The sequence below is a fragment of the Lissotriton vulgaris genome, chromosome 6, assembly GCF_964263255.1.
Source record: "Lissotriton vulgaris chromosome 6, aLisVul1.2, whole genome shotgun sequence".
In the NCBI taxonomy this organism is placed as follows: Eukaryota; Metazoa; Chordata; class Amphibia; order Caudata; family Salamandridae; genus Lissotriton; species Lissotriton vulgaris.
The window spans coordinates 1,482,206,793-1,482,233,063 of record NC_141694.1 but is presented as its reverse complement, the minus strand read 5'-3'; the positions used below and the strand labels follow the sequence as shown (position 1 = coordinate 1,482,233,063).

Sequence of the window (26,271 nt, the reverse complement as noted above, 5' to 3'; positions counted from 1 at the left end):
CCTTCAAAGCCAACACACAAACATCCTCTAGTAAAGATTATTATAGAGGAGGCTAAAGAGGCAACAATAATAAGGGAAGAGGTCGAGGGAATAACAACAATCGAACCTCTTCCCCCACAAACAAGTGACTTGCCTCTGCTCCCCCAACAGCATTCCACTCCTGTCGGGGGCAGACTAACACAGTTCCTACCTGTCTGGAACGCTATAACAACAGACAGGTGGGTAAAACAGATTATCCAGTATGGTTATTGTCTCAAACTTACAGCTACCCCTCCACACATATCACCCAGACAGTGTCCAATGTCCACAGACATCTCACGATGCTCAAACAAGAAGTACTATCACTTCTTCAAAAGACCGCAGTAGAAATAGTCCCTTTACAACATCAAGGAACAGGGGTTTACTCGCTGTACTTTCTAATACCCAAAAAGGACGGGACACTAAGACCAATTCTCAACCTCAGGCCCCTCAATCAATATATACACTCAGATCATTTTCATATGATCACTTTGCAACAAGTGCTCCCATTGCTGCAACAAGGCGATTTCCTTACAACACTAGATCTAAAGGACGCCTACTTCCACATTCCTATACATCCTTCTCACAGGAAGTATCTCAGGTTTGTACTGGAAGGACAACACTATCAGTTCAAAGTCCTTCCATTCGGGGTCACAACTGCACCAAGAGTGTTCACAAAGTACCTAGCAGTAGTAACAGCACATCTCGGAAGACAACACATCCATGTCTACCAATATCTAGACGATTGGCTCATAAAAGCCAGGTCATTCAATCAGTGTGTCCAACACACGACGCAGACCATTCAAACACTGCACGACTTGGGATTCACAATGAACTACACCAAGTCGCATCTACAGCCCTCTCATGTACATCAATACCTAGGGGCTACAATAAACATGTCTACAGCTCTAGCGTATCCTAGTCCAGCAAGGATACAGAGCATTCAAACCTTAGTCACAAAATTTCAACACCAACACTCTCTCGCAGCCAGAGTGTTCATGAAACGAATAGGCGTGATGGCATCTTGCATTTTTATTGTGCCATATGCAAGACTGCAGATGCGTTCACTACAAGAATGTCTAGCACAACAGTGGAACCAGGCTCTAGGACAACTAACAGACCTTGTGTTGGTGGACAGCCGCACACATCGCTCTCTGCAATGGTGAAACACCAAAAATCTATCTAAAGGGCGGCAGTTCCTAGAGCCAGTTCCACAGATAGTACTGACAAAAGACGCATCCCTAACAGGATGGGGAGCACATCTGCTCCACCACCCAACTCAGGGAAAGTGGACTACTCAACAAAAGGTCCTTCACATCAATCACCTAGAATTGTTAGCAATTTTCCTAGCACTAAAGTCCTTTCAAGGACACATACAAAATAAAGCTGTTTTAATCCGGACGGACGACATGAAAGCCATGTACTACATAAAAAAACAAGGAGGCACACATTCCCTGCAACTTGCACAAAGTATTTGGAGGTGGGCCATTCCACAAAACATACATCTGCTCGCACAACACCTTCCAGGAGTTCATAATCAGATAGCAGATCTGTTAAGTCGACAGACACAACAAATTTACGAATGGGAACTACATCCACAAGTTCTTGAACCATTCTTTTACAAATGGGGTCATCCAGACATAGACCTGTTTGCCACAAACAAAAACGCAAAATGCCCAGCCTTCGTCGCCAGGCTTCCACACCCGTTGTCCAAGGGCAATGCAATATGGATGAATAGGTCAGGCAGATTTGCGTACGCTTTTCCGCCAATCCCACTAATACCACTAGTAGTACGCAAGCTCAGACAACAGTCTCTCAAGATAATACTAGTAGCTCCCACGTGGGCACGTCAACCGTGGTTCACCACGCTGTTGGAACTTTCTCTAGTTCCACACGAAAAGCTGTCTCTAACACCATAAATGCTAACGCAGAACCATGGAGACATCAGACATCCAGATCCAAACCAACTGAATCTGGCAATCTGGCTCCTGAAGTCTTAGAGTTTGGATATCTTAACCTACCACCAGACTGTATTCATATTATTAAAGAAGCCAGAAGACCTACAACTAGAGCTTGCTATGCAGCTAAAGGGAAGAGATTTGCCATTTACTGTAGTAATAATCAAATTGATCCATTGGATGCTTCCATCCAAAATATTACATGTTACCTGCTTCATTTACAAAGGTGTAGTCTGGCTTATTCATCTATAAGATTACACCTTGCAGCCATTGCAGCATACCTACAAAACAGACAACATATGTCATTGTTCAGAGTACCAGCTATTAAAGCCTTCATGGAAGGATTAAAAAGAATTATTCCTCCTAGGTTACCACTGTCTCCAGTGTGGAACCTAAACATTGTTCTTACTAGGCTCATGGGACCCCCATTTGAGCCTTTACACAGATATGAATTATAATTTCTCACATGGAAAACAGCCTTCCTCATTGCTATTACCTCTCTTAGAAGAGTTAGTGAAATTCAAGCTTTTACTATGCAAGAACCATTCTTACAATTACACCGTAACAAAGTGGTTCTATGAACTAGTCCTAAATTCCTTCCTAAAGTAATTACTCCTTTTCATATAAACCAAAAGGTAGAATTACCTGTGTTTTTTCAGAATCCCGATTCGGTAGCAGAGAGAGCTCTACACACTCTTCTTTATCAAGCTTGATAAAGAAGAGGATGTGGTATATAATTAAACCATTTTTAATGGAAGGTCTTGCAGCATCAGAATAAAGGAATAAGACGGCCAGCAAGACTTCTCCAGGTTTTACTTACCTGTAGCTTTGTTTGTCTGGGGTCTTAGTATGTATATATGTTGTCACAGTATTGTCTGAATCCACTCACTGTGTACTGTGTGTATTTTTTCCATTGTCACTATTCTCACTATTCTCACTGTGTGTACTACTAGATTTGTGTGCACATTTCTTACTTCACGTAGAGAGAGTAACCGATGATGAGAAGTGGGTAGACCGGGTATTGCTAAACCCAGCAACCCCCTCGGGTGTTACGACCGTGAGGTACTCTCTCTACTTCCCACATTTTTCTAGTATATTTGTTCTAGTAGTCCATCTCCTTGACGTTTTCCAATCCGGCTTTAGAAAGGGATGCAGTACCGAAACTGCTATGCTCAATATTACAGATGACATTCATCGCTCTCTAGACAAAGGTGAATCCTCACTACTAATCCTCCTTGTCCTCTCGGATGCATTTGAAACTGTCCACCATCCCACCCTTCCTAATACTCTCAAAGATCGCTTTGGTTTTGAAGGCACTGTACTCAAATGGTTCTCCTCTTTCCTTCAAAATAGATCACAACAAATTAAGCTCAGTCACTGCCTCTCTAAACCTCAACCTGTCTCACTCAGTGTCCCTCAAGAGTCTATCCTCTCCCCAACCCTATTCAATCTTTTCATGGCACCACTCACCCTCATTCTCAAACAAGCTAAAATCAGTTACCACCTCTATGCCGACGATACCCAACTATACTACAAGATCAAATCCCACAATGACATCCTTCACCTCAATGATACCCTGCTTAAAGTCCAAGCTTGGTTCCATCTTAATCATCTCAAACTGAATCCTAAAAAAACTTAAATCATCCTTTTCACTCCCAAAAACAATTCCCTTCCCATGCAACTCTGGATCAATTATATCAAAGCACTTAATTGCTCCCTTTCCATTCTGTCAAATCCCTAGGCATCAGTATCGATCAGAATCTTAATCTCATCCCACACATTAAAAATGCAGCCAAAAGTGCTCTTTTCACCCTTCACCACCTCAAACAAATTAAACCTTTTATTCCAGCTGATGATTTCAAAATCGTTGTCCATTCGCTTGTCCTTTCCAGGATTGACTATGGTAACGCCACACTTGCTGGCACCCATCTTGCACCGATTTAAATCTGTTCTCAACCTAGCTGCCAGACTTATTTCTGACTGTTAATGATTTGACCACATCTCTCCCGTCCTCAAAAATCTCAATTGGCTCCCAATAGAAGGAAGATCCACCTACAAGATTGCTTGTATCACACACAATGCTCTTCACCAAAACACCCCCTCTTACCTTTCAATCAAACTACAAAAAGCAGGGTGCTCCAGGTCCCTGAGGAGCACTAACTCCCTTGTCCTGATCCCTCCTAGACTCAAAAGTAAAAAGACCCAATCCTGTGCATTCTCTGGTAATGCTCCTACGATTTGGAACTCTCTTCCTAAGGATCTTCGCTGCAGCCTCTCTTACCCTCTCTTCAAAAAAAGACTCAAAGTACTTCTTCTCAACAAATATTGGGGTACCTAATGTTACTGACTCTGACCCTGTTCACTCTTTTCTCTTCTCTTGTTCACTCCTCTACCCACCCCCTCTCCCTCTTTTCATATTCTCACTTTCCTTCTCTACACCCCCATCTCTCTTAAATTTCAACATTCATCGTCCCCTTAATTATCTCTCTGTTTCTTTGCCCCCATCGCCCATTTGAATTCAATGTTTTATCCCTTGTGAATTTTGTGCACATTGTTAATTTTATCTTAATATGTTTACCTACCTTGTAAAGCGCTCTGATACTCTTGGGTCCAGCAGTGCTATATAAAACCTTTTAAATAAAAATAAAATAAATAAAACATAAAATAAAGCTTACTCACCACCAGCATGACCATGTCTACCACTGGTATAAAGATAAAGTCTGACGACTGATCAGCATCATTCATAATTTCTTAAGGCCTTATCTGGGCTGAAAGATTTCCAAACCTACTCACATTAATGCTTATTAATTCATAATCCTTAATGCAATAGATGACCCTTATGATGCAGATTCTCTTCCAATGTTGCCAGTTTTCCAAGGACTTACAAATGGTTTCACAGTATGCTAGGAAATGATGTCCTCAATGAAAAAAAGGTTTCAAGCCATGCAGAAGGCAAATGTTGGTCATGGACCCGCACATGGTATGTCTTCGCTGTCTGGGCTCGGGACATGACTCTAAGTCGTGTGATGAGGGCACCGTCATGCACCTGAAGGTCCTGTGGCTGCTCCTGCGACTATTAAAATTAGTGTTCGAAGGCCCCTGGCAATTCAAAGTCCATACACAGTTACAACTAAGTGAAGTAGGACTTGACCCCATCCGGACACCGGCTCCAAAGAGAAGGTGCGAGAGAGTCACGATACAAGTTGTACTCCATCAAAGTCTCCTGCCACGGAACAGATTCTTGAGTTGCTCCTGACATTTCCTGAATTTCCCAGGGCATCGTCGATCCCTCAGTAATTCAAGGCTTTCAAAGATACCATCCTGCACATTTTCAGTGTACTTCCGACTATTTCTGTTGCGCCTTTAGGCCCGATGAATCCCAAGGGGCCTCTAATTGGGTTACTGCTGGCGAGTTCCTTACCAGCTCCACTCGTCCCCTAGAGCCAACACCAGGGCAGTACTGATTCCGCTGCTGACTTCTAATCTGGACCCACAAGCCACACTGGCTCCTGCCACTAACATCATTACCAACTCAGTATGGACACCCAGGAGGAGTGGTTGCCGATGCCAGTATCGGACCCTGAACAGACATAGGATCATGCTCAGTGGATGTGCTACAAAATGACAATATTCCAGCTCGTTCTTACACACCTTGACTCTAATCCTTTGCATCTAGGACATTGCAACTTCAGGCAGAGGTTCAATTATCTTTTTGGTTCCGACTGTGATCCTAAGCTAGAACAGGATGCACCCTAGGGTATTGATGATGATGTTGGTAGAGCTACAAAACGTTCAATGAGACTGTTGACCCATGCCAAACAGTTTCCACATCAGCCATCCCAGCCAGTGATGCAGCAGAAAACCCAATCCTTTTGAAGTTGTGGACATGGATCTGTCAGGCAGTATGTGGGCCAGCAGGGACATTAGTCTTGTAACTCTTGCCCCCCCCTTAGAACAGGCAGCAATCCACTTTAGTTTGCCCTTAATGATGCATGCCAACCAGTAGAGGGCAAGAGTCAACATTTACTTCCGGTTGTTGCTCCATCACATCTCTCTACCCACTCCTCCTCATTCTAGAATGAAATTTGGAGGATCATCTGTACATCTTGTTACAGGACGTGCACCTGCTGCTTTCCATGTGTCGCAGACTGGGAAAGAGGAAGGGTTGTTGCTGTTACTATGTTCCTATCCCCACAAAGGACCGGAACCTCAGGCCTATCTTGGACCTTCGCTTTTAGCACCTGCAGAAGGACAAATTCAAAATAGTCATGCTTGCCTAGATTGTGCATTTTCTTGACCCAGGATACTGGGTGGTGTTTTTGGACTTGGGAAGGGAGTAGGGAGAGCACATATTTTCATATATCTGTCCTGCAGTCCCACAGGCATTATCTTTTGTTCAGTGTGGGCCAGGAGCATTTTTCGTTTTCTGTGTTCCCTTTTGGCCTTATCACCATCACTCAAGTGTTCACAAAAGTGATGGTCATGGTTACTGCTCACCTTCTGAGGTCGGCAATCCTTGTAAACCCATATCTCGGCAACTGGCATCTGGAAGGTGAGCTTGTTGCAATCAGTCATGGACCACTTCCGCACCACAGTGGAACTCTTGATATTGTTAGGTTTCACTATAAACAAGCCAAGCCACATCTGATTCCTTTGCAGCAGCTTCCAGTCATTGGGGCAATCTGGACATGGTAGAGTTCAGGGATGTTCCACCTCAGAAACAAGGCCAAGACATTCCTATATTTCAGACTTGGTCCTGAATCACTGTGAGAGGTGCTCGGAGACTTCTTTGCTTCACGTATCCTCCTGATCAACTAAGCTAGGTGGCATATATGTGTTCTGCAATGAGACTGCAAGTTCCAGTGGACGCAACGTCAAGGCAGCTTTTCCGACACCATCCAGGACTTGGAGACAGCTCAGAATCTGCTTTGTTGACTTCCTAAATGCATTTGGTCTAGCAGTAGGTCCTGTGGGACCCTCTGACATTCCCAGCATTCTCAGAAGCAGCTTGCTGTCTGAGTGGTTCAAGAGAGGGGCCGGTCTTCTGCTACAAACTCAGAAGTCTGCTCTGGAAGAGCCCCCCGCCCCCAAGAACTCAACCTGATCAGGTTCCAGGTTATCTGGGGCTGTTTGTTCATAGAGTCTCTGATCCTCTCCCTCAAGAGACTGATCCTCACTCTGAGTCTGGGGGGGAGGGCACAGCCTTACCCTTCCTGCTCCACTTTTCGGAAGGCACCTTGAACATTGTTCCAGGATCCATGGCCTGCTCAGTGGAAAGTTTATTTGCTTGTGACCTGGTCACAGCAAACACAGTTGCAGAGATGTCCAACATTCCTACATGAGTCCCAGGCTGAAGTCCCCAAATCATTGCCCAACAAACAATCCACAGGGATGTCTGAAGATACAGCAACCTATTTAGGCCCAGTTACCCCTCCCCAGCTGAAATTAACTACTGCCAAGGAATGATCAGTCATGACATTGCTAGCATTGGTCACTTGGTACATTTGACTAAGTATTATCTGGTCAGGAGAAACAAGATTCTCTGACACCAGAGTGACACTTGCACCTGTGAACCTGTAGGCCATAGCCTCCTTTCCATTTATCAAAGGCGGCTTGCTGCCTGTACTTGCCCAGGTACTGTGACTGACAAGAAAGGTGGCAAGATCTACTTTTTTTTATTATTGGTTTTTCATAAACAACTGACATTGGTTTCAATTGCACATTTCGATGCTGCACATGTTCAAATTACATGGCATATGCCTTAGCTGTACAGTGCGTTGGCAAGTATTTCATATAAACATAAGCAATAACTGTGTAAAAAGTCACCATCTAATATGACATAGTAAGAATTACATAGCTCGCTTCTTTATCATGGGGTGCTACTACCGCTTTGCAATTAAAAACACATGCTCGTAATCACAGTATGGAATAAAACATCCAAATTTGTATATAATCAGTCAGTTAGTTCTGAATTTGCACTTAGCCTATAAATGTCAAAAAGGGCCCAGAAATCTAGCTGTCGTGAAGTTTCAGGCAGTTCTTTTGCATAGGTCTCCAGTTGTGATTTACAGTAGGACATATCACGTAACCAGCCCTTTTTATGCAGTACCTTTTTCCCGCCCCAGCAGATTGATATTCAGCGACTGCTACCAGCTCACGGTGCCCCCCAGGTATTGACCAGTAGACCTACTTCCGGTGTAGTAGGGTGTAATATGCCTGTTGCAAATATTTAAAGTATGTGATCTTTAAATTGCAATTGAAAGTAAGTTTATCTAGTAAGATAAAGCATGTTTCCCAGTCTTCAGCCGTGAGTTGCGTATTCAACACTACATTCCATTTCTCCCTGGAACTATCCTCTGGGTTAGACATTTCCTTTTGCGCAGTTTTGTACAATTTATTTTTGTCTTTGCACCCTAGCACAGTACGCAGCAACAGCAACTTCGGTGGATCCCTGGGGAAACTGGGATACAACGTTTTCATGGCTGTTCTTAGCCTATGATATACAAACTTTTGCATCAGGTTGCCTGGGCGGCCTCTGGTGAATTTATCTATTGAGGTGAACTCCACAGACGGGAAGACATCCCCCACAGTGTGGAGACCTGCCTCATGTAATATCGCTAGTGCTCCTGCCTCATTCGTGACTGATAACGATGGGTGACACAACATCAGCAATTTATCTACATAAACTGACAGTTTGTCCGCACGTGTTTCTAGTGTGTTCCAAGCTCTGATTGTGTTCGCCAATGGGCTAGCAGTTTTGAGGTTCATCACTCTGCCCTCGTGTAAAAGCACAGAGTTGATAGGAATTGGATATGCATCATCTGCTTCGACCGCCATGTGTGCAATAAAGTTGTGAAGCTGATACCACTATTGAGCAAAGTGGGCTTGGGCGCATAGATAATATAAATATACGTCTGGTGCATTAAATCCTCCAATGCATATGGGCGAGTGAGGGTCTGCCAGCTAATTCTGGGTTGTTTGCCTGCCCAGGTCAGAGTTACCATGCAGGATTGCAATGTTTAAAAAAATGCCAATGTTAGAGGAATAGGAATGTTAACAAAAAATATAAACATTTAGGGAGGATTACCATTTTTATTAGCACTAGTCTGTCAGCTAGCGATAAGGGAAGCCTTATCCACTGCGCTATGTGTTCTTTCAGTTTTGTGATGGCAGTGCCGTAGTTTAGCCTGATGACCACTTCTGGATCTCTGTCTACCCAAACTCCCAAATATTTAAGGGATGAAATGCACCACACCAGTGGAAATTCTGTTTTGTGCGGTATGACTGCTCGAGTCTGCAGGAATATAACAGATTTACTCTAAGCCTGGGCACCATCCAAACTTAACATACTCTCTTAGTGTGGGCTCTAAATGTGTGCTTGGGTCTTTAAGGTACACAATCATGACATCTGCATATATTGAAATCAACAGAAGTTGGAGATTAAATCCTAGCGGGGCTTCCAAGTGTTTTTGGCGTATAACACAAGCTAGGGGCTCTAGAGCTATGGCAAATAGTATTGGGGATAATGGGCAGCCCTGGGGAGTTCCTCTGCATATGTGTATTGGCTCAGATGTTATTTCATTTACTCGGACTCGTGCTGTGAGCTCTGTGTATAACAATTGAATCCAGTTCGAGAAAGCTGGTGGCATTCCCATTCTGGCCAGCACTGTAAACATGTATGTCCATTGTATCGGATCAAACGACCTTAAAAGCGTCTGAAAACACAGCCGCCGCAGGCAGTGTGGGTTCTATCTAGTTCAGGACTGCAAAAACTGTACGCAGATTATAAGTGGTAGATCGCGAGGGAAAAAACCTGCCTGGTCTGGCAGTACCAGGGCTAGGAGCAGCAGCTGAAGCCTGGAAGCAATGATCTTGGCTAAGATCTTTACGTCGTGTTTATTAGGGACAGCGGGCTGTATGAATCTGCATGTTCAGGTTCTTTCCCAGGTTTTAATAAATGTATTAGGAGAGCTTTTCGCAGAGAGGAGGGCAGTTGTTTCTTATGGTATGCTTCCTGGTACATGGCCAGTAAGTGAGGTGTCAGTAAGTCAGAGTAAGCCTTATAGAATTCCCCCGTGATTCCGTCCCCACCCAGCGCCTTGCCGTTAGTCAATGTTCGAATTGCGTCTCCCACATCTTCCTCTGTGAGTGGTTCAATTAAAACCTCCCTCTGGCCTGGAGACAGCCAAGCCAATGTTATGTCGTTTAGATAAGCGTCTGTTTCCTCGACACCCGCGGATTCATTATGTCCGTATAGTCCTGCATAGTAGTCCATAGAGGTCTTCTGTATGTCTGGGGATGTATGTACCCGCGTACCTGATTAAGCGTTTGGATAAATGGGATGTCTCTAGAGCCCTTAAGTTTAGCGGCTAGGCTGCAGCTCGGTCTACTGCCCTCCCCATATACTCTCGCTACCCATCGCTTAGATAGATATCTAACTTCTTGGTCTGCTGTTTCTGTGTACTCTTTAAGATGCATTTTAATATCCGCTAGCTTCTGTGGCCTGGGATCACTTTCATAAGCTAGTTTAAGCTCCAGTTTTTGTTCTAGTTGGGATAGTCGATTGCGCAAGGACTTCAGCACACCGTACTAAGGCAAATAGAGCTGCCCCTAATGGTAGCCTTGAATGCTTCCCACAGCGTTTCTGCAGACTCAACAGTTCCAGCGTTTTCGTTAAAGTATTGTATAATTGCTCTTCGCACCCTGTCTATAAAGAGCGGGTCCGTAAGAGCAGAGGACTGCATTATCCATTGAAACGGGTGTGGGGTGTCAGTAGACAATGTTAATGATAACAAAACGGGGGAGTGGTCAAAGTGTTTTAGATAAGTGCGTTATCTCATCTTTCCATGTGATTGTTGTCCTTGTCACCAGCCAATAATTTAGTTTTGACCACATATTATATGCAGTGGACATAAATGTACCTTCTTTTGTGTTGGGGTGCCTAAGGCGTCAGATATCAGTGAGATCCCATGCTGTCATTCCATCTGTGAGAACCTTACGTGCATGTTTGATTAAGGAACCTTGGGAGTCAGATCTGTCCATGGTTAAGTCAAGCAGAATGTTAAGTCTCCTCCCCATATGATTGTGGAAGGCTGCAATTTGTAGAGTTTAGTGAAAATAGTGGTATACAGTTCCGGGTCATCTATATTAGACCCATATACATTTATTAGTGTTATATGTGTGCCTCTACAGTTGCCCTACCATATGACATACCTCTCCTGGTCATCGGAATATGTGTGAGTGGTGATGAAGGGGACACCTTTTCGTATTAGTATGAGCACTCCTCTGGAATATAGGGAGTAAGAGGATGCTTTTTAGTCATGTGCCCAGCGCGATCCGATGTTCGCCGCCGCTCGGGCATGAGGTGTGTCTCCTGGATGAATGTCACATCTATCTGATGCCTATCAAGGTAAGCAAAGACCTGCCTGACTTTTTTAGCTTTGTTTAGTCCCCGCACATTCCATGTGAATAACTTCTGTGCATGCATTTTGTTTTATACTGGAGTGGTGTAGATTACCTGTCCGCGTATGTCAGCAGTGCATGTGAGAGCTTTTCCCGACAGAGTAGGTGTAGTGAGGCTATGTAAGCGTTTGGTGATTGGAGATTAAAAAACATAAAACTTTAAACTCCCCCACCCACTCCAGCAAGGTAACAGTGCCAGAGCCATACCCTGCAACAAGAAAACATTTCCCGTTTAACATTATCCACCATTTTGTACACAGAGGGGCAAAATGTAACCAAAATATGCAATCACAGTTGGGGTCTGCCCTGTTTAGTGGGCGTTGGAACGCGTTTACCCTTCCTTAACCGAAGGGGACTAAGGAAAGACCCTTGTGGCCCAGTACATCTGGTTCAGCTTAGTTTTAATAGTGGGCGTCTCTTGCGCCTCTGAGGTCTGCGCTCACCCTGTGTATCCCACACCCCAGTGGAAGCGGTAATGCCACATCATTGTTAACTCTAAGCATGAGATATTCAATTACAGTATCTGTCACTTATCTGCCGATGCAAAGGAATTAGGACCCTTATTCGTCCTGGGAGCGGTGAGCGTCTGCTTCTTCATCTTCATTCATGTGAGATGGCCCTGGTTGCTTTACCTTTTTAGTGTAGTCCATGGCAGCTTTAGGGTTATTGAAAATTAAGGGGCGACCATTCTGTTCAACTCTTAGCCGCGCTGGGTACGGCATGGCATATTTCAAACCTAATGCCTGGAACTTCTTTTTGGCAGAACCAAATTCAATTCTTGCAGCCTGCCCTGACATTGTAAAGTCTGGATAAAAAGAAATGTTGTTTCCATCAAATTGAATAGTGCCTTTCACTCGTGATAGGCGTAATACGGTGTCTCTGTCTCTATAATTTAATAGTTTCGCTATTATGGGATGTGGCAGGGTCCCAGGAGGGAGCCTCGCTTGCAGGGACCTGTGCGCTCATTCCACAACAAACACAGCAGAGGGATCTTCATTGCCAAATATTCTTGTTATCATTTCCTCCACATAATTTTCCATACGCCCAGTGTTCGTGGATTACGAGACGCCTATGCGCGCCTCCAAATCTTCGTTCTTTGCTTGGATGATGGTGAGTTCTTTAGCCATGTGTAGTTGCTTCCTACTCCTTTTTTTGCACCTCATCCTCTGTGGTTGAAATTCGTGTTTCCGCCTCGTTGAGCCTGCCGTTGGGCTTCTCCAGTTTAGACGCCTTTTTATCCACGTGCGCGTTTAGGGGTCTTTTTTCCCATCAATGGACAGAAGACTTTGCTGTATGGCCTGCAGGGTAATCTCCATGGAGCTGCTCAACTGCGATGGCGGGTCTTGCTCCGAATCGGAATGGGCTTTCTGCGTTGTTTTACATACTTTTTTTATTCGAAGGTGAGGTGTGACTGCTGGCTATGTGTCTTCCCTATGTCTTATCTGACGTGGATTACCTTTCTGGCGTCCCGCCCGGCACAATTTACAGATAGAACGGTTTCTCGTTAAAGTCTGCCACAAACTCTTGTTCATCCATTGACACAGGGCGTGCTTTAACTACTACACGGCCACTCGTGGTCGAACTAGCGGCACAACCTTTTTGAAGATTTTCAGATTTACCTTTGGCCATGGGTCCCCTGAAGAAGGACACACTGATGCCCGAAATGCATCGGGATTGTTATATATAATTGAAAAAAAACAATGATGGATTATCCGAATTGAGGTATCTACATAAATATGGGACCCCCCCTCTAAATGTACTTTCAAGGTCAGGGAAAGAGAGGAACACAATTACATACCAAATAGATATTCCCTCATGACCTAATTAATTCCACAAATTACAGACTATATACTTTCAACAAAAGCCTGCAAGGTGACAACATATCATTTTTTCACATCTATGATTTTTATTTCTTTTTTTTTTAATTCTTATTTTTTGCAAAATTTCTTTAGGTTCATAACGATCACTTTACAAAATACGACATATAATTCATCATGTAAGAAATAAAAATACAAATACCAAACGGAGAACAAAAACCTAAGGCACTCACACCATTATCTCATGCATACTCTCTCATACATTCTACATTCATTCTTTATTCTGTGTCTGAGGGGTCACAAGATGTTATGTGATCTATCACGCAAGGTCGACACGTTTCGGTGGGATGAGACCACCTTCCTCAGGACCTTTTTTTGCAGAACAGACGATCTTTCCCAAGAAAAGTATAAGCTCTGTATTGGTATCCTGATATCCAATATTCAAGAAGGACGTGACTTCAATACTGACTGTGATTAGCCAGCTGGTTATCGTATATATCAACTTCTACGCGAAGGAACAATCCAAAATAACTTAGTATCCATTAATTATTTTTTCGTTATGTAGGAGTTGCGGTGGGCTGCCAGGTGAATTTCTTATACATTACTGGAACAGTTCATAGAGCAGGATCCTTTCATGTACTCTAAATGACTTCTTTCTTTTCTTGTTTTATCGAAAGCATCTCCCTGATTTTTCTTTTCTCAGCTCCGTTATCGAGAGACGTAGACACCAGCAGACCTCCGCTTGTAATCCCGTAGGTTATCCGAATTGAGGATCTTGGAAGATGAAAATAAAGTGAAATAAACGTTACATTTGCAACCGAAGTCTTCGGAAAGTTTAATTTTTGTTCTAAAATCACAAGCCCAATTGGGCCTGATAGCTGTGCACTGAGGGACGTCCCCTAATTAGAAGATGCATCTTGGAATCATTTATCCGAGCAGATCCCAGCAAGAATGTATACTTGTAGTGCTGGTCGTACTGCAGCAGCTCAGGTAGTGTGATTTAAGGCCTCTAGTATCCCTGCCTGCCACCACTACAACAGAGTGTCAGTTATTGTCTCGTCTCAATGGAGTCTGGTAATATCCTCTTGGGTACACTCTTCCGCATGCTTTCATATAGCTTTTGGTCTTACCAGTCTGGTGTGCCAGGGTAGTCCCCAGCAGATCTATGCCTTCCCAACCAGACCAATGAGTGCCAGTGACCTCTCTCTCCTGCATAGCAGTGCAGCCTTAATCTTTTCTCTGATAGGCTATGGATGATTAGTGGCCTGCTTGGTGAATTGATGCACTATGGTTTGTTGTATTGCATCTGTTGCAGCGCAGCTGCGTCTGGGCCTCAGCAGGATGGGTCGCGCTATGGCTCACTGCGCTCTTAGGAGCTTTGCAGGCCCAGCATCAGTCACTCGACAGTCGCTGTCAGTCCTGGGCCCCAGAGGGCAGTACGCGGCCCGGCACACTATAGGACCAGGCCGCAGAGGAGCAAGAGGGCCGGCAGCACCAATGTGGGCCTATGCGCAATCCCCGCCATGCAACTACCAAGGCCCAGCTCAACATCAGACGTGTGGGGGGCCCAGCCCAACAGCACAGCCTCACCTCCAATGATCGCAGCAGTCGGGTCTAGTTGAAAACCCATGCAGTCTCAGGCCTCAAGGGGAACCCGTCCAGGCAGTCTTAGCTGCGTTGCTCCGGCACGGTGCAGGTCAGCAGCGTCGTCGCCAATCCACTATCACGGATTGCAAGTTCCGGCCACCTGGGTACAGCGTTCTTGGGAGTCTGCTGCAACAGCCACGTTCCCTCGCCTCCCAACCACAAGTCACATTGGCCACCCGGCCAAGTCAGGTATTTTGTGGAGATCCGTGCGGTCCGCTCAGTTCCCCCCCAGCACTTTATTCCCAGGGCCACCTTATGGATTCCCATGCGAGTCCGCTATTTCCCCCAAGTCGTCTCTATCCAGCTCAAATTATGCTGTGCCCCAAGTGCTCTCACCGCTCTTTTCCTGGGTAATTTGCGCAGGGGTGACTCACTTTCCTTTGCTTAGCTTTTGAGCCCTCGATGTCTGCACATGGCCTGGAGTGTTGTCTGATTGATTTCCCCAGCCGGCAGAGCTATGCTAGAGCGAGGCCATCTTGCCATGGGCTCAACAGCGCCTCCCAAAGATGGCAAGATCTGTGCCACCAACACAGCCTGAGCTGGAGTTCTGACTAAGTCAGGACTCATCTCAGAACCCAAGGTTATCCCTACTAATCCTTTGTTTCCTGCACCGCCTCTTATACCTGTACTAGGGGGCGCAGTTGCCTTAGGGGCAATGGTAGTAGGAGTGTTCTCCTTGGCTTTTGGAAAGTCAGCCTCCTTTGTCCAATAGGTTTTCACCTTACAAAAGTAACACCAAGATTTCTTCTTGCCTTGTTGGATTGTGACAGCCCTAATGCAGGTTTTTGGGGCCCTTGAGAAGACTCCTTCTTGTTTTCGCCCTTGTCCCAACCTTTATCTTAAGCTTTAGAAGCATCCTGCTTCTTCTGGTCACCACCACTGTTCTGGTTTTTCTGCGTAACCCTGGTTCTGACCCAATTATCTGCCTTCTTTCCCAATTCTTGGGTAGAAGTCTTATCTGAGTCCACCAGGTACTGATGCAAAAGCTGGTTCTGACAATTATTAAGGATCTGCTCCCTCATAATCAAATTATACAATCCTTGATAGTCATGCACTTTGCTGCCAAGTAACCAACCTTCCAGAGCCTTAAAGGCACTATAAACAAAGTCTACCCAGTTCTGGGTCTGTGCTTTCTGGGTGTCTCTGAACTGAATCCTGTATTGTTCTGTGATTAAGCCAAGCGCCTCAATGAGAGCACTTTTCAAAACTGAGTAATTATCAGTATCCTCTTCTCTAACAGTGAGGAGCTTATCTCTACCTCTGTCAGCAAAGGAGAGCCACAAGATAGCTGCCTACTGCTCTTGAGTGAACCTCTGTACCTTACAGGCTCTCTCTAATGTAGTTATCCAACTGTGGATGTCATCCCCAACATGGTAGGGAGGGACAATCTTGTTCAGGTTCCTATGTTCAAAGGAATGTTCCTTAACTCTAGGGACACTGTTGCTGCCACCATGGGACTCTAGTTCCAATTTCTTCCTAGCCGTCTGGACTTCTAGGGACTATCTGTCAAGGGCCAACTGCTCTTGCCTAAGCCTAGCTTTCTCAAGCTCAAGGAGCTGGTACTCCCTATCCAAAGAGTTCCCCCTTCTATTAGAAATGGAGGTCCCTGCTGACTGTCCTGAGGCATTGGGTTCTGCAGAGGAGGATCAAATGGGGCATCCTCTCTGCAACCTGTGTTCTCCTCTGGGAGGTCTGACTTATCCAGGTGGGAGTCATCAGGCTCCACCTGGTCATGGTTAGATTCTAGGTCAAAGAGGGGCTCCCCTCCTGTCCTATCCTCATGCCCTGCCCCATCCACTATTTCCTGTTCATCTGACCCTGTGGTTTTCCTGAGGTCATCTTAACAGTAACACCTCTAGTGGGCGTTGAGTGTATGCGCCTTTCCCTGTCTTCAACTTTCTAGAGGCACACACTGCTTTCAGTTCCTGGAACAAAGGTTCACTGTATCTAATAGTCAGAGAGCCCCTGGCATCTCCTTTGGAGGCATACTAAGTGTGGTGTGGTGTTGCACCTACATAACCTAGTGGGAACTAAACTCTCTGAGGTTGGAGAAAGAGTTTGCTAACTCTTAACTAATCAACCCTAAGTTCAGTAGAACTTACTTATTCTAACCTTGTATTATATGTGCCTAGTATTAGTGATGGTTTTTCAGTTAATTAACACAAAGATTCATCTGGTAAAACAATACAGGCTTGAATCCCAACCGCTGCACAATAATGTGAGAAGCTGGTCTGGTGTATGTTGTCAACTAATTTAAGCGGGCACCTTGCAACAGTCCAGACAACCCTTATGGTGATTTAAGAGGTCTTAGACAACCTTAGAAAGCTCTCTAAGTGGTAGCTGTGGAGAGCAGCCTTCTGGCTTAGTCCAGAAGAAGTGTAAAGCATCTTGTTTTACCAGAATGCAATCTTCTTGTATTGATTAAGTGAAAAAGAACCACACAAAGTATTTATAAAAATATGTATTTATTATATAATACTATCTAACACTTAGAATTATCTCCCACCCGGAGATATGCACAATGCACACAATACTTCAGCAAAGAAACACAGTAAATAGCACGAAATACACAGTGGCCCCAGAGAGGGACCAAACCATATACTAAGAAAATGGTATAAGAACCGCGACTCGGGTCAAGAGTGTCGAGAGGACGTAGAAATGCTGGGACCCTAAGGAACCACTCAAGGTAAGTAGATAGGGACCCCACGGAGAGCGCGTGCGGTGTGGCAACACGACGCGTGCTCCGGACAACTCTATGTGTAAGTCGAGGTTGGATTATTAAAGATTAAGGACCCTTCCCAGTGGACCCTGAAGAAACCCTGTGGAAGACAGAAATTTGTAGAGCCACCCTTAGCACCCACTTTACCTACACCAGGGAAGTCGGATGCATATGTGTGAAGTGGTGTCTCAACCGCCGTCAAACCCAATGAAGGAAAGTGCAATGCTGGAAGAGGAGAAAGTGTCCGGTGGAATCTGAATATTGATTCTTGATGGGAGGTACCTGCAACCAGAGGGTACAGAGTCTATTTCACTCAGGAGTGACCAGAAGACTTGGAAGACGAATGCCCTCCGATGTCGGGTGTTGCAGGATGGATCACGATGACCTTCAGTCTTCAGCTGTGAGGACCAGGTGATGCTGAGGAGGATCAGGAGCTGTACACGAGCTGTACCCCGAAGGATGTGGAGTGCTGAGTGGTCTGTGTCCGGCGGGAGCTCCAGCAAGCCTTGGCAAAGGCAAGTAGGGCAGGAATTAAAGAAAGAGCAATGTCGAGACCACAGGGTCCACAGGACTCACCCTAGGCAGCGGAGTCATGCAGGTCCGAGCAATCAGGGGAGCCTAAGAGAAGCAAAGGTGACCCTCAAATGGACTCCCAGGCCGTAGGCACTGGAGTCGCGAGAGGACCTCAAGCATCTCACCAAAAGATACAGGCTACGATATGGTGTGGCTGAAGATTCGGATCTCTGGAGATGCTCGAGGTTGGGGCTACTTGGAACCCAAAGATATTTTTGGAATACCTTCCCATGTCCTTTGTCCTGTTTCATGCCAGAGCAGGAGTCAACGGCTCCCAGGACTGGTTTGAACTGGACTATGAACAGGGACACCAAATGTGCCCCTCATGCCGAATGAGTGGCGCTGGCAAGTGCACCCACCCCATCCCAATATACTAAATCCTGACTGGGAGGTGGTCACCCCTTCCTGTGACAGGATGTCTATTGTTCTGCCTTCCCCCGCTCGAGCTTTGCTCAGCAGCAGGAGGGCAGAATTGTGTCTCCGGTCGGCAGCAACCATTTTGTGCTGTCCGGGTCAAAAAGGCTGGACTGGGAACACTGAGAGCCTACCGGGCATCTCCTCCAGTGCTTGGAATCATACCTCCCATACCATTTAAGGTATGATTCCAACCTGTTTGATACCAAATATGATGATTAGTTGCATCCGCTTTCGAGATGGTCATTGTGTAATTACGCGGTGCCCCTCCTATATAGTGTATGGCTGCTTCACTGACAACCCGGGAGAATGGACTCTGTAGGCTGGATGGGTGTCCTGCTCATGCAGGGGCACCCTTTCACTTAGAACCAACCATCCTGTCTTCAGAATTGCAAAGGTCTGCTCTAGGGGTGTCAAGTACCTGTATTATTTTTCTCAGGAGCAGATGAGATGTCCACATTCCCTCCCACAAATACCCTGGAACAAAGATTTAAAACCATCCCAAGTATTAGTGAGGGGGAAAGGGATGATATAGAGAGACTTTTCAGATCAGGCGCGTCTGCTTTTTATTTTAGCAACCCATGGAATCACAGGCTTTCACAAGTGCGAAACCTATAAAACATATGGTTACAATTATTAGGGACTCACTCTTCTGCTTATCTCAAAACTGATTCCTAATACAATTCATAATTGCAGCATTAATACCAATCTCTGGAATTTTACTTGACTGAATCTTGAGGAAATGCCTCTATCTGGTAGACGAAAGTCTATATGTAATAAGTTCTTTAATATGTTGACTGTGAGACTTCCAGTTGGAATTGTAGAAGAAACGAACTGTCTTTGTATGGAAGTAAATTTCCATTGAGAGTTCAAACGGTTTACTGTCCAAGTTATTAGAATATATATTTAAGTTTGAATTCTTATTACAGATATAACTTCCTTCTCTAGTCGATCTTAGCTTTTAGACTCTTTAGGTACCTTTTAAATAATGTATTTTATTGCTTCAAATAGTTTTTTTAATTGAATGTCTGTCGATTCAGGGCAGAAGATAAATTATATTCGAGAGAGAACTTGACCTGTTCAAGAACTCAAGTGATTTACAAGTAAACTCGCAAGGAGCAAAAGACAAAACTCACGACCTCGTCAGTAACAACTGACAGGAACACTACACTCGACGATAACGTTCTGCAACACATGCGCAGACTGGAGACTCTGAATTTCGGATTATCTTGACAGGAAAAACTCTTCTTTCTTCATGCGCTCAGGAGAGACGCTACCGGTCACCTCAGGAAACGCAGTTGAAGTGCGTCCAGTTTAATTCACGCGCGCACCAACTGCTAGACCGTGCCGAGATCAGTATCGAATCCATGGCGGCCATCTTGAATTCCTTTGCTAAATCGTCCCTGAACACCTTCTAGAAAGATGCAGATCAGGAACTTGTTGCAGGGGCAAAATCTTTTCGCAGATGATTTTGACACTTCAAAAGGTACTTAGCCTTGTTTAGTTCTTTATTGCAGGTAATGAAATTAAAACATATTGCATTCCTGACAAGGGGTGGCTTATAGGTTTTAAGTGCAGTGACCCTAGATATAGAAATGAAATGAAAGGAAATGAAATGAAAGGAGGATTTATAAAGCTCATGGCTGCCCGTGAGCGTCCCAGCTCTAGTGAGTGAGCTGACAGAATGAAGGTGAAAGATTAAGGTAAAAGACACGTTTTCAGGAGCCTACGGAAAGCAAGAAGGTTGGGTTTGGCGCGCAAAGTCAGGGGCAAAGAATTCCACAGCTTGGGAGCGTTATAGGAAAAGAGGCGGCCCCCTGTGCGAGCCTCTTTAATCCTAGGTATGTAGGCTCGGTGTAAGTGTGCAGATCGCAGGTTTCTGGAGGCTTTGTGAGGTCCTATCAGATTTTTTAGGATATGGGGCCCTTTGCCATGAAGGATTTTGTGGGTGGTACAAAGGGTTTTAAAGTGTACTCTCTCCTGGATGGGCAGCCAGTGGAGCGATCTTAGGGCAGGTTTTGCAGAGCTCCTACTGTTAATGCCTGTTAGGAGCCTGGCTGCGGAGTTTTGGACTACTTGCAATTTGACAATGACTTTCTTAGGAGCCCCAAGATACAGAGAATTGCCATAATCTAATCTGGATAGTAAGAGGCTCTGAATTAGGAGCTTCCTGGAGTCCGGGGGGAGGAGGGGAGGTTTTTGTGGGTGGTCCGGAGGATGCCATAGCAGGCCCCTGCTGTCTTCCTGGCTTGCGTGTTAATTGTGAGATCCTGGTCAAGCCACATGCCCAGGCTCTTAATGTTTTGTTTTGGGGCCGGAGCAGGTCCCATACAGGGTGGCCACAGAGTCTTCGGTATGAAGTGAGATTGGTTGCCCAATACCAAAATCTCAGTTTTATCACTGTTGAGTTTGAGGTGTGAGCTATCCATCCAGTGGGATATGTCTTGGAGGCAAGAGTGAAGGTTGTCGGGGGGGCGGACCAGCTGGCTGAGAGAGACAACAAGATGGGTGTCTTCAGCATAAGTCACAAGTTTAACACCATGGGGAGTGACTATTTTCTCCAGGGGGGGACATGTAAATGTTAAAAAGTGGGGCTCAGGGAGGAGCCCTGGGGAACCCCACAATGTACAGGAGTTACGCGGGATCTAGAAGTTCCCTCAAGAACTTGGAAGGATCGGTTATGGAGAAAAGATTTCAGCCAGGAAAGCGCAGACCCAGAGATTCCCAGTCCCCTGAGCCAGTGAATCAGAGTGAGATGGTTCACCATGTCAAAGGCTGCACTTAGATCCAGGAGGATCACTGCCACTGATCCTCCTGAATCGAGGATCTTTCTCGCCTCTTCCACTACCGCGATCATGACGGTTTCCCTGCCCTGGCCCGGGCGAAAGCCCGTCTGGGAGGGGTGTAAAAATCCACTGGCTTCCAGGAAGGCTCAAAGCTGCTGGTTGACGAATTTTTCAGCAACTTTGCTGACTCCGGGCAATAATGAGATGGGCCGAAAGTTACACAGCTCAGCGGGATCAAGGTGGATTTTTTTTTAGAAGAGCTTTTACGATGGCCCTTTTCCAGCTAGTGGGGACTATACCTTGTGATAAAGAGGTGTTGATAAGTTTGGCCATCGGGGGAAGGATGGTAGGGGCAACTCATATCAAAATGTTCGGTGAGGCTGGGTCAAGTGGGGAGCCGCTTTTGATAGAAAGAAAGATGGGAAGAAGAGTCTCCTCAGTAATAGGAGAGAATGAATTTAGGCAGAAATCACTTTGTAACTGTGTACTGGAAAAAGGTTCTGAAGGGCATTCTGCTTTAGAAGGGGGAAGGAGCTTGAGGATGTTTTGAATTTTCTCGTTAAAAAATTCAGCAAGCTCATTGCAGCGATCCCCAGAAGGGTCCTCAGGGGGGAGGGGGGTCTGGAATTTTGAGGAGTTTATTTACTATGCGGAAAGTTTCCCTCGATGAGCTAGAGGAGGCTCTGATTCTTTCCTCAAAAAAGGCGGCTTGTGTGGTTTTAAGGGCCCTTTTGTAGATTAGGATTGAGTGGCTGTATTCTTTATTTTTCTGGGGGGCAAACTCTTTCCTCTATGCTCTTTCAGTTTTTTTGCACCATTTTTTTAAGAGACGGAGGTCGTTGTTGAACCAAGGGGATTTGGGCTTCCCACCACAAGTGTTGGCGGGTTTCTTGGGAAGGATTATGTTGAGAGAGTCCTTAATCCAAGCAGGAAACTTGGTGTCTGCTGTATGGGTAAGGGGGTCGTTAGGTGGAAGGGAGAGTTCCAGAAGTTGCCTCCAATCATCTATGGCTAATTTCGACCAGCGACGTTCAAGAGTGCTGGGGGCGAATTTGGGCCGGTAGGAGACTGGAATGTGCCAGCTAAAAGAAATTAAGAGTGGTCTGACCAAGGTAAAGGGACGGGGTTTTGCACTTTAAGATAGGTGAGATTGAAAAATAAGGGTTCAGGAGGTGGCCCTTAATGTGGGTGGGTTGACAGTTCAAGAGATTAAGTTGGTATGCTGCAAGATCAAGTCCCAACTCGGAGGCCACCAGTCTGTAAGGAATCCCTGGGTATAACTTTCACACAGAGGAGTTATACCTCTATTACAACTAACACCACATTACCCTCCCCATATTGTTTGATACTAATACGGGGGAAAGGGGAAAAAGAGCAAATTCCACACTAAAATAGAACGTTCACAATCTTTTAATCAACAAAAAGGAAAATTTTTCTACAAAAGATTAATACATACATAAATTGGTTAAAATGTCAAAGCAAAAAAGTGTTTAAATTCATATATTTAAAATCAACAGTCTAGAAACAATTCAATATAAGCTGTACACAAGCACAGATTTGTTTATCGCAATTCATATGTTACAGTAAACAATTAAAAAAACATATTAAAAAACATATATATCGGACAACAGTACTAGATAATAATGCAAGAAAAACCCCCTACACTGTGGCCTCCGGATTTCTGTGCCACTCCAATGTCTAGATCCAATGGTCTTTTGTCTCTTAGCACATGGTATAGTCAGTAGTACTCTTAATAGATCAGTATCTACCGCTTCCTAGACCCTACTTGGATTCTGCGTAACAAAAGAAAAGAAAAGAGTGCGTCGACGCGTTTCGGTGCTGTAGACACTTGATGTAGTCGCACCTTCCTCAGGACATGCCGTTTCTTTGGGGTCACCGGCATCAGGGATTGTTATTTACCACCCTCCCTGCTTATTGCTGTAAGGAGCTATCCCTTGTTTGTACTTATTTCAATATTCCGTTCTGACTGTATATGTCACTTAAAACTTGTTAAAAGTTATTCATAGACTGGCATCTATCCACGCTGTTTCTTTGGGCAGCTTAATTTATTCTTTTAGCTCCAGTCGTGTGCGTCTGCCTCGTCTTTTTCCTCTCTCGGAGGCCACCTTGTCACCAGAATTGTCAAAGTGGAGGTTTAAATCTCCTAGGATGGTGAAATTCGGAGAAGTACTATATCGCTTCAGCCCATGGGAGACCTCTGGGGTACCTATGTCCTGGGTACCTTAGTACCACATTTTAGGGACTTATATGGGTACCCTAGTATCCATTCTGGGATGTACCTAAGTACTGAACACAACAGTTTAAGGAGAAAGCCGATAGACTGGGGTCCTGATTAGCAGGACCCCAGTCAGACTAGTCGAAAACAGCTTAGCATCGGGCAAAAACCGGGGGTAACCATAGTAGCAGATCCTACTTTTCTACACAACCCCCATCCCCCAAACCTAAGGAGTAGGAGACTAACCTTGCCCAGTTGAGTCTTCATTTTCTAGGTGGAAATATCTGGAAAGTACATCTGCATTGGCATGGTTACTCCCAGGTCTATGTTCCAGTGTAGTCTATCCCCTGTAGGGAAATGGACCACCTCAAAAGTTTGGGGTTTTCACCCTTCATCTGTTCAAGCCACAAGAGTGGCTTATGGTCTGTCTGAGCAATGAAGTTAGTGCCAAACAAGTATGGCCTAAACTTCTTCAGGGCCCAGACCACAGCAAAGGCCTCCCTCTCTATAGCTGACCAACATTTCTCTCTGGGAACAACCTTCTGCTGATAAAATATAAAAGATTGGAAAATTGTGCAGAACCCACATCCTGCATCCCTACCTAAAGGGACCATCTCTGCGGGGTCTAGTTTCACCCTTGACAAAGAAGCTGCCATGCTGTTACCTGAGTTTAGGTGGCTGTATCAGGCACTGGAATAAATTCATGCTGTTTCTGTTGTGGTTGTGGAGAATCCAATGCCTAGATCAGTGTCTCAGGCAGTTGTGCCATTTAGTCCTGTTAGTCCTGCCGCTCTCCTCTTATTAATACATTGTTAATCAGATGAAATATTTTATATATAACCTTGGCACCCACAACCTAAATTAATTACCATATGGCTAATGATCAGAATTTAATATATGTGCCAGGAATTGCGGTGAGATTATATTCTATGTTACTAATTTCTTTGCACATGTATAATGAATGTATTTTCATTTAGGGATGAAGATATGCAAAGCTTGGCAAGTTTAATGAGCATGAAACAAGCCGATATCGGAAATTTAGATGATTTTGAAGAAGACAATGAAGAGGATGAAGAAAACAGAGTAAATCAAGAAGAAAAGGCTGCAAAAATTACCGGTATGTATTCTTCCTCAGCCAAGTACAACATATTGAGCTTTACTTTCAGTTTGTTGACCAATTGATTATTAGTTTACTTCTGCTCTTAAACGCAATAGAAATATATAGTGCCGAATTAGTATTTTGTTCCTAGTTGTTTTCAAAACATACATAGGAGATAAACATTTGTTGTTTGTTATTTTATAGAGAATGGAATACTAGGTTTTTCCTATTTCTAAACTTGTCTGCACAGATGAAGGAACGAAAGTGTAGTGAGTTTAGGTGATTTAGTATGACATTGTATCTCATTGGAAAAACCTAGTTTATAACTCCAATCTCATCGGCCCAGAGTGGACAATTTAACCACTAATGCACATTTCAGCCTTTTTACAAAAAAAATAATTCTGAGCTTGCATCCATTAACAAAAGTTTCCCTGTCCTCTTCTTCCCTGGTTACTTATGCAGTGGTTTTTGAGTAGGCTGAAGCCCAATAATATAGAGATTATTTCCTCAGAGTTTAAATCTGTGTATAAATGGTTTTGTTTCTGTACACCATTATTATATTCATGTCTGTTAATTTTCATATTGATGTATTTTTTTCCTCATTTTGTATCTTCTCGTTTGGATTTGTTTTGTCTATTATTTTCTATCCTTGAGTTGCTGAACACATACAGTTTGCACATTGAGATCTTTCCCTCACTATTAAAGAATTACACAGATGGGTGTTTTGGTAGGGTGGAAGCTCCATTGTGAGTCTTAGATTGCCTTCGAAAGCCTGATGCATTTGTTGTGCTTATTATTTGTGTGGATTGGAGACATAGACGGTAAAGGTTTTACTTCAAGGTGAATTCTCTGTAACATGCCAGAAATCCAAAAATGTCTTGATTGAATGAATCCAGTAGAGAGTGTATAGCAAAATACTATCTCAAACTGAAGATAACCAAATGTTTGTTCCTGTCTTCATCTACTTTTTCGCCTCCACCCTTCTTACTGTAACCTTCCAAACCAAAACATTTAGAACAAATCTTGACTCTCAAATCGAATTTCAGCCTGTCATCACAATATTGTCAGTTTTGTAACCATTGATGACGCAGAGCTTATGCCTTGCTTACAGGCACACCTTCTAATTTGATTTTGAATCCTCTTTTGTAGTTCCTAGACTGTTTCCAGTTTCAGAATAGTGTCTGGTGTGTACCACAGGCACACCATCACACCGGTTGTCTAAAGATCTTCCCAAGTTGCTCCTTTCCAATAGATATTGTATATCAACTGCAGCTTATGCCTTTAGATTGACACTCCAGATTGTTCATCCCCCCTCCGACTTGATTTCAAATATCATGGTAGGTTACTCCTCTGCTACTTTACTTAATTTTTGTAAATATTTAGTGCAGCTCAAATTCTTAGGATAAGTTGCACCGTGCATGGAATCAACAATACATATGCACATCTGTAAAAAGGTAAACAAGCATCTACCTACATGTGACTACCACATGTTTGCAAAAAAAAATAATACATTTAAAGTATTCACTGATGTGGATATTTTAC

General features: G+C 44.4%; 1 protein-coding gene across 6 annotated transcripts in view; it reads left to right on the top strand.

Annotated features, from left to right (window-relative positions):
- EHBP1 (EH domain binding protein 1) overlaps positions 1–26,271 on the top strand; it is a 1,903,610-nt gene that overhangs the window by 568,765 nt on the left and 1,308,574 nt on the right. For all 6 annotated transcript variants that reach the window (XM_086927633.1, XM_086927634.1, XM_086927631.1 and 3 more), the window contains exon 6: positions 24,608–24,747. In XM_086927633.1, the coding sequence (XP_086783759.1) occupies positions 24,608–24,747 (140 nt within the window). The remainder of the gene's footprint in view (positions 1–24,607; positions 24,748–26,271) is intronic.